The sequence below is a fragment of the Terrapene carolina genome, unplaced genomic scaffold (genome assembly GCF_002925995.2).
Source record: "Terrapene carolina triunguis isolate 2854851 unplaced genomic scaffold, T_m_triunguis-2.0 Scaffold89, whole genome shotgun sequence".
NCBI lineage: Eukaryota > Metazoa > Chordata > Testudines > Emydidae > Terrapene > Terrapene triunguis.
In genome coordinates, this window is record NW_020664440.1 from 28,096,288 (window position 1) to 28,105,433 (window position 9,146).

General features: G+C 47.9%; 1 protein-coding gene across 1 annotated transcript in view; it reads right to left on the reverse strand.

Moving 5' to 3' along the window:
- PACS1 (phosphofurin acidic cluster sorting protein 1) overlaps window positions 1-8,702 on the reverse strand; it is a 104,310-nt gene extending 95,608 nt beyond the window's left edge. Inside the window, exon 1 of the mRNA XM_029911174.1 lies at window positions 8,594-8,702. Coding sequence (XP_029767034.1) covers window positions 8,594-8,649 — 56 coding nt within the window. The 5' untranslated portion in view covers window positions 8,650-8,702. The remainder of the gene's footprint in view (window positions 1-8,593) is intronic.
- Between the last annotated feature and the right edge of the window lie 444 nt (window positions 8,703-9,146).

Consider the following 9,146-nt stretch of genomic DNA (forward strand, 5'->3'; position numbering starts at 1 on the left):
TGAAGACGTGCCCTCAGGGGTTAACCTCCCAGCCCACCTGATGTACCTATCCAAGCCCCATGACAGATTCAAATTCAGGCTGACATAGGTTCATTTTCTGAGCCCTTCTTGTTAAAAGCCTTCTGAATAGAACCTGAACATCAGAGCTTTTAACAGCTCTCAAAGAGGGGTGAGCTAATCCCGTTCATATAAATGGGATGCTCATTCTGGCACCTAACATGACACAAGGGGCACATTTTTGGGTGGGCTACTGTGGTGTCTGCAGCTAAAACCAGGTAACTGCACTGACAAATGGCCTGACAAAGGATAGAAATTGCTTAAGGGCCAGGACCTCCTGGATAACTATGATGCATTGTGACACTTCATGGCTTCGGGAATGATTTCCCCTCACCTCACGCTCTATATCACCATGTGGAAAAACAACTTGGGCCAGTTATGAACATGCACTGAGGCTTAGCCTATCCCAGCAAAGCCAGATGGTACATGAAATACAGAACAAAACTTCTCTTCAAACAAAGTCAGTCTGCCCCCTACACAGTGCTGTAGTTTCAGCATTAATTTGTGTCCCTAAACTGTATTCAAAAGGTGAAATGAAAGGGGGTTGGTCTTCTTTATAATGTAGAAAGAGCTCAAAACTGTTCCGTACCCATTAAAAATTCAAGTCTTGTCTAGTCTTTTGTCCTGGAAGTCTCTATGGAAAACTAGGATATCATAGATAATTAGGAGCAACTTTTAATCAGAGTATTGAAAACATTGTTTGTGTCTGGGCCTATAACGGACATCCAGCAAACGCTTGGGAAAAGAGGGGTCTTAGTTACAGATCTGACACCTGAGAAACCTCACAATTCACACATCACACCTCCCAAGCGTCCTCCAGAAAACCCCAGTTAATGCAGACTTGACATGCCTCATATTTGTTAGGTAAAGGCAAGTAGAGAGAAAACACTGAAAGGAATGGCTTTTTAAATACATTATTAATAAGGCACTAACCCAGGTTGCCTTACATTTGCAGGCCACTTATTTTCAAACACTGAACTATTTGACAACAGAGTGATTTTATAGCAACTGCTGGAACTTTGTTTACCATTTCCCCTTATAACCGTGAGAGCAGAGATGTGCTGATCAGGCCAAAGTGAAACTAAATGGAAATATTCCCCACAACACCACCAGAGATCTCCACACTGTCCGCTTTTCCCTTGAAATGACCTTGCTCATAAATTCCACAGGCTGCATGTTTTTAAACACAGTGTCATTTCTGCACCATTCCTTAACAGAGTTAAGCAGCTCAAGACAAGCATCCATTCTGCTGCTCCTTTAATTGAGGTGTCACCTAAATCAGCAGAACCATTACAGCTATGTTAAAAAGCAAGCAACGGAAGGCAGAGGAGGTACTGCCCAAGAGGCGTGAAATGTTTACTGTAATAAGAACATATTTGGGTGGCAGTTTAATATTCAGTTTCAAAAGCACACTGGTTACTTTTCTAGCACACACACAACTAATTCACCAAAGGAAAAACAGTCCTTTTAAGCAGTGATATAGCAACCAAATTAGTGTGTTTCATACATTTTGCTATGCATCTCTCAGACCCCATCAGCACATTTGAAGGTCTTTTTTCAGAACAAATGAGTTGCCACACTGGATCAGACTAATAGTCCATCTACTCCAGATTCCTGTCTCCAGTTTCCCACTGTGGCCAGTACCAAATGCTTCAGAGAAAGATGCAAGAAACCCCCATAGTCGTCAGTAACAGCTCTGTGTTTCTTCCTAAACCCAGATCAGTGAGAAATTGGCTTATAGGCAACATGCACGTTAGATGTTTTCATCCTCTCTAACATAGCTTTGGGTATTATTAAAATAAGCATCTCAAACCTTCCTAAGATCTTAGTCTCAATATCTTGTGACCGTGTGTTCCACAGGTTAATTATGCACTGCACTAAAAGTTATTACTCTTATCAGCTTTAATTTGTCACCTTTTCATTTAATTCAGTGTTTTCTTCGTGTATTAGAAAGGGTCAATTAGGAGCATGTAATTAAACTTTTCAAAACCACTCATTTTACACACTTCTATCATGTCTTCTCTTACTCATCCCTGTGAGCTAGACCTCTCTCAGGGCTCTGACATTCTCTATCTTTTTATACATCCTAAGATCTGGTCAGTCTGGTTTGATCTCCCCTGCACAGTAGAAGGTTTTTATTGAGCCTTTTGCCAGAACACCTTGATCTTTTTTTGAAGGTCTACAATTAATCTAGAAGCCATCAAAGTTAGCTTTGCACTTTCACAATGCTTCATTAAATCCCAATAAGTGCTTTACCACTGAAATATTTTTTTTAAACATACTAATACTCACACTCAGGCTTCTAAATTTCACAGCTGATAGCTTCACTAGCCTATAAAACAATGCAAGAAAAGCAGCTCTCTGCAACATTTCAGATGTTAAATACAAGATCAAATATTTGTTTAAAAAACTTGTGTAAACATTTAAATCAATATATTTATTGCCAATGACTTGAAACCTTAAGGGACACAATCTTAGAGTCATAAATTGTAAACAAAGGTCTTCATTATTAAAAGGGGCTGTTTTCAATCTGAAAATAACATTTACATTTTGGGCCAAATTTAAACAACCTGTTTCCCCCCCCCCCCCATTCCCTATCCTTCAAGAGCAGGATCTCAAATGCAATGAAAAATCTACAATGATTTCTCTCTCCCCCCTTATTGATGTTTTCAGGAATGAAGAAACTGACTAGCCAATCAAGTAGGCAGGGAAATAATGAAATTGACTATACACAACTCCCTGTACATTGCACAAATAAAAATATACTTGGTTACCTTCCTTCAGTTATAGGCCTTTTAAGTGTCACTTATCTACCGGAGGCACAACATTTTCAGACAGAAAGGAGGATTTTGAGTTCTTTTTAACACAAAGATCTCCTCTCCCAATTGTTTGAAGTGTCCACGTTTCTTGAGAAATTTGTATTTTCTTTTAAACCAAAGCTTGTTTAGGTTTGCTGACTAACAATACCTGGAGTCTGAGGTTGAGTTTGTTTGTTATCTAAGTTCCATGGAGTTTTTAAAAAAGCAGTTTGTTCTAGAATAGCAAGATTTTATTATTTAATTTACAGCTGGGGTGTGTGTGTTTCTCATCTGCTCCTGTCTTATGGAGCAGCAGGGCAATGAAATATACAAGGATTCTGCTCAGGTTAAAAGCATGCTCAAATTCTGAGTATATTATCACCACAGGAGGCTAAGACTTTCATGGCATCCTTCAGTATCGATACTTCCACAGCTCTGCATAAACATTACTCCTCAATCTCTGGTAAATAGGCAAGTCGCCCTGCTTCAGGGCCGGAGAAAGAGAGAAAGTGACTTGCCCCAGGTGACAGTTAGTGGCAGGGCAGGGTTAAGACTCTGGAAGTCCTGGCCTCCTTTCCTCTGCTTCTTAGTCCATTGGTGTTCTACCAATTAATCTCAGAATGTGCTGCTTGCACATTTAGCTCATGACTTGACAACTCCTGCTTTTCCCACACATGTGTGGGGGTCTGCATTTTTCATACTTTGTTCCCAGTCTGAAATCTGATCAGCCGTGTTGCTGTTTAAAAATGATAATTAAGGCTCTAAGGCATAGGCACGCATAAATTAAAGATGATTTTATATACTTCCATACCCTCCCTGGCGAGCAGACACTGTGCAATACGAACATGCTCTAGCAGGAGCCAGCCCCAGGACTCCTAGGTTCTATTTGCAGCTCTGGGAGGATGGGTTAGAGCAGGGAACTTAGAATTTGGAGATCCTGGTTCCATTCCTAGCTCTGCTAGAAATTCATTTGATTTCTATAGGACTCCAATTCCTCCATCTGTAAACTGGGGCAAATACATGAAGCACGTCACAAAAATGGTTAAGTTGCTCAGGAACCAAACTCACAGACAGCAGAGGACCCCTCTCATCATGCCACCTCTGGAAGGTAGGAAATGTGAAACAAGTTACCACCAAGACACAGAGACAGGTTACAAAACCATGGAGGGCTTCCTTGTTACAGGATTAGGGAAGGGAGGGAGAGCAGACCCACCAAGGTTGATAAATCCCTGCCTGCGTTTATTTCTTAATGCAACCATGACAAATCACCATGGACGCTTGCCAATGCAGGCACATTTCCTCATTTTGCCCTTCACCACAATAATTGAGGATAATGGGGAAAAAACATTTCTTGGATTTATCTCCCCCCTCCCCCGCGAGGGCAGCGGAGCTCTGCACGGCAGGTATAACAGACTCTGGTACAGCTGTGTTTCAAAACTGACGCAGGACTCCAACAGCAGCAGCCAACAAGAGGAGGCCTGGCCTGCTGCACTTCCTCAGGAATTCTCTGCATTCCAGTTACATCTACCAAACGCCAGGGATTAGCAGATGGGTGAAATACAAGAGACAAACCCAAGCGGCCTTAGAGTTTTATGTGAGACACAGGAGCCAGCCTCTCAATCAGACCCATGCCAGCTACGGTGATGTACGGTAAATGGCAGGGCTTTGGAGCGGAGCCCAGAGCTGGAGCACGGAGCAGCTCCGGAGCAGTGGAGCTGCAGGTTTTTGCCTGGAGCGGAGCCGGAGCACAGCTCCAAAGCCCTGGTAAATGGCAAGGCCATAAAAATGTAGTGCACAAATCACCCCGAGGCTATGGGGCACGAAAGGAGGTCCTGTCATCTTCACAGCAGAGGAAGTTATAACATGAGCTGAGATTTTATCTATGAATGGTGGATCAATGTAAAAGCAATTCTGGAGTAATGACCACAAGGAATAGCCCTGGAGAACAAGCCCCCAGTTTAGCCACAAGGCTGTGAGCATGCAGCACCCACAACCAACATGCCACAAACTTAACTCAGATGGACTCCCTCTAGGGGAGAAAGAAACCAGGCTCCATGGTCCTTCGATTCCTGGGTCCCTAGAAGCTCGGCTAGCTCAGACTGTAGTGCCTCAGGGAGTCCCTGTTCAGGCTGTAGGTTTTCAATTGCTTTGTACATGAGAAGCTAAATTAATCCCTGTGATATCCTCACTGACTTAAGGTTCCTCATCCAGGGAAGTCATATGGCCTGCAATAGACAGGAGGTCAGAGCAGATGATCACAAGGGTCCTTTCTGGCTTTATAATCTAGGAAACCAGTTAGGAATTACAGCAGGCTCTCTGCTCCACACAGCTGTCCACTACAATAAGAAAGGAGACTTCCATCTTGTGAAGCCACTTGAACTGGCACTCAGCGTTCAGCCACAAAGAGCCAAGATCCCAACAAAGGGATGGTCCTGCACAGCCAAAGCAGCATGCTGAAATGCAGTACCGAACCCTGGTGCAGAACAGTCTCCTTTAAAACTGACTAGGACCAAAATGTCAGCCATCTGCGGGTACTGGGAAGGCCTAGGCTAAGAGTCTGCTTTTCAGAGGTGGCAAGCTTCCCTAGCTCCAGCTGAAGTGAACGGGAGAAGGAGCTGCTCAGGACCTCTGGAGAAAAAAACATCAGGCCCTAAATCTGCTTTCTTTTTGGATGGATGATGAAACAATTGAACTACCAGCCTGACGGGATGGGAGGTGAGGAGTGTATAGTGCAAGCCTGACCTTAGCAACCCATCTGAAAGAGAAGCAATCACATGACAAAATGCTACAGCAGCTGATAATTGGCAATCAGGGCACCTTACCTAGGAGGGTTACAGAGCTCTTCCTGAAAATGTCAGTGACTTTGACTAGGACGTGCACAGCGAGCTAAGTGCTGAAAGAGAGACAACGGCAGCCTTTGCAAAGAGTGCACATTCATCTGGAATGGTCCTTTTCTCCCAGGTAATCAAAGTAACCCTTTGACCAGCAGAAACTGCATGCACAGCAAATATGTATTTTATAGCCAAAGCTCAGAGCAGGGGAGAGGGGAATGCAGACAAGAAAAGTTTGCCATGTGTGGCATCACCCAGAAATGCTTTAGGGAGGGCAAAGTAGCCCAAGGGGAAGTATCCTGAGCAAGTACTCGAATAGTGCTGAACTATGGACCTTAATGGCCTAGAGGTGTCCAGTTATAAAGCGCAAAGAGCAGTAGCTAGCTCTTAAAAACCAAATGCACCTTACTACCTCTTATGGAAAGGTCAAGATTCAGTTTAGAGAGACAAGGTGGGTGAGGTAATATCTTTTATTGAACTAACTTCTGTGGGTGAGAGGAACAAGCTTTCTAGATACACAGAGCTCTTCTGTCCTGAAGATCTCTGTGTAGCTCAAAAGCTTGTCTCTCCCCCACACAGAAGTTGGTCCAATAAAAAAGAATATTACCTCGCCCACCATGTCTCTCTAGTATCCTGGGAAAAACATGGCTAACAACACTGCATAGATTCAGTTTAGTCTTATAGTACTAACTTTGTTACTTGAGTAACAGTCTAGTATTTTTATAAGGTCCTCCTGACCATCACATCCACGTGCCTCAAATATTACTGAATTTGTCTTCAACGCCTTGTGGGCTGGGAGGTTTAATTCCCTATGTCAGGAATAGGAAACTGAAATCCAGAAACATGAAAGGACTTGCCCAAGGACACACAGGAAAGCTGTGGCAGAGCCAGGAATTGAACCCAGATCTCCTAAGGCACTAGCCCAGGACTGAATTATGAGACCATCCTCAAGTGAGCACAATTTAGCCTGGTATAATCACACACACAAAAAACAAAAAACCAAAACCCTTTTACTCCATTTGCTTTAGAAGTAGCTTTCACCTAGAAGAACCAAACTCTGCATATGCAACACATTAACCTGCCACTCCCTCAGAAAGGGACCCCCATAAGAGAGAGGTGGAAGGGGGGGGGTGAAATAACAAACATTATATACCCCATCCGAGGCAGATCACAAGCTACCTGAGGGAGCCTGTCCCCTCTACAGTGAGCCTCACTCATCACTAGCTGCATAGTTTGCCAGGACAATAAAATACAAGTGAATCAGTGTCTTGAGCAAACCGTGCAAAAAAAATGTAGACCAGTTACCTATTTAGACAGGGAAACCTGGAAGATCCACTGCTAAGTGTTCTCTGGAGAAGCAGGATCGCTTACTGGAGGTAGACCTCGGTGCCCCTTTAAGAACAATGCGTGGTAGACCTCGGTGCCCCTTTAAGAACAATGCGTGTAGCTCACAGAACAGGTTTGGTTCTGTGAACTACACGCATTGTTCTTAAAGGGGTGTTGAATGTATTTGAATACAGAGCAGATCCTAAATGCACTGGGTGGAAAAAAACCTGAATTCTCATCAAAACATCCAAGAAATCAACAAGAGCGGTTGGCTGGTTTTTAAACCCTCCAGTGGGGTGGGAGGCAAGTCTGAGGCCAATGCTCTGTGAGCTGAGAAATGTGCATGTAAGTGTGTTCTGCCATCACCCTGTTTGAGATTGGGGTGCCCTTGAGCATGTAGGAAGCCGCCTTGGTGACCACAAATCGCCACAATACAGCAACAGCCGGATGTGTTGTCTGAGATATTTTTCTGCTACCACCAACAGATTAGCACGGCAATTACGATCCCTGCCACAGCAGCAGCACGGGAGCAGAATGACAACGAGTCACCTGGACTCTGGCAGCATCGAAGGAACGGCGCTAAAAATAAACAATCAATGAACTGAGAGGACTGATTATCTCCCAGTAGCCACACACCTCTCCCTACCCAGGCACAGCCAGGCAGCAGCCCCCCTCCGCCAGCCCAACACCACCAATTGGGCTTTCACAACAACTAGCATTTTTAGGAAGGGGGTGTGTCCCTGGTCCAGGCACAAGTAGAAAGGGAACAGGATGGGCCCCTGGGCACACACCTGAGAGAAGGATGCTTTCCCCTGAGGTGGCTGTGGCATGTCGCACCCACAAGATGGGGCAGGTGAGGGATGTGTGGGGCAGAGGAAGTTGATCTCTCTCCTGGGTACTTGGGGGATGAAACAGAATTGGGTTTCACCTTGCTTCAAGGGGGGTGGTTCCCATGGGAATGGATGGATACTAAGCAAGGAGTGGGTGCCCCATGCTGGTCCCTCTGGGCTCAGGAGCAGACATATGTTCCTATGCAGGTACTGTGGTTCAGATGGGTCCCCAAAGCAGGGGGGCCCTGGTATCCTACAGAGCCCACCACTGGGATAGGAGGGCCTGAGGTTATCCCAAGGGGCTGGTCACTGCTAGGCTGAGCAGAGAGCTGGGTCCAGGGGCAGGGTCCCCTGCGGCCTCTCCATGGAAGAGCAGGATGATGGCAGCCCATGTGGGCGGAAACTAGGGAACAGCAGCAGGGCAGAGAGAGGAGACCCCCGTTAGGAAGGAGAAGCAGGACAAGGTGGTCTCGGGGGGTGGGGGGAGATAGTGAGACAAAGCAGGAGAAGGGAGCAGGGGTAAGTGAAGGTGAGTCTCTCCATGGGCAGGGGGTCTGTTCCGGCCGGGTCTCCGTGCAGGGGGAATGAGGGGGTCCGGTCCGGTCCGGTCCAGCCGGGTCTCTCCGGGGACGGGGTCAGGAGTCCAGCCCAGCCGGGTCTCTCCGGGGAGGGGGAGAAGGAGGGTCCGGTCCAGCTGGTCTCTCCGGGGAGGGGGGTCAGGAGTCCGGTCCGCGCCCCACCAGCCTCTCACCTGGGCACGCAACTGGGCGAGCTGCGATCCACCTCCCAGGTCGCGTACAGGTTCATCTGCACCGGGCGCCCCGCCGGCCCGCCCGGGGCCGCCCCGCCAGGGGTGAGGGGCCCGGAGCCCGGCTTGGGGGGCAGGGGCGCCGCGCCCGGGGGCTGGGCCGGGGGCTGCCCCAAGGGGGACTGCTGGGGGAGCGCGGCCGCCGCGGGCTGCGGGGCGGGGGTGCGCTGCCCCCCGCCGCCGGGACCCCCGCGCTCCGCCATGAAGTCGAGCCGGACCCGCACCGCTGCCCGGCCCTGCCTGTTGCCCTGGGCGCGCTCCCGCCCGCCGCCGCCGCTCGCTCCCGAGGGCAGGAGGTGGGACACGGGAGAGCCCGCGCCGACCTGATTGGTCACAGCGGGGCTCGCGCCTCCCCACGGCTCCACCCCGCAGGAGCGCCAGGCTCGTGCCCGCGCTTGGGGGGGGGACGGGTCGGGAAACAGATGGGAGGGGCGGGCTGAGCCCTGCGAGGACCCGCTTAGGGGAGCGCGCCTCCAACTCCTGCCCGCGGCTTAAA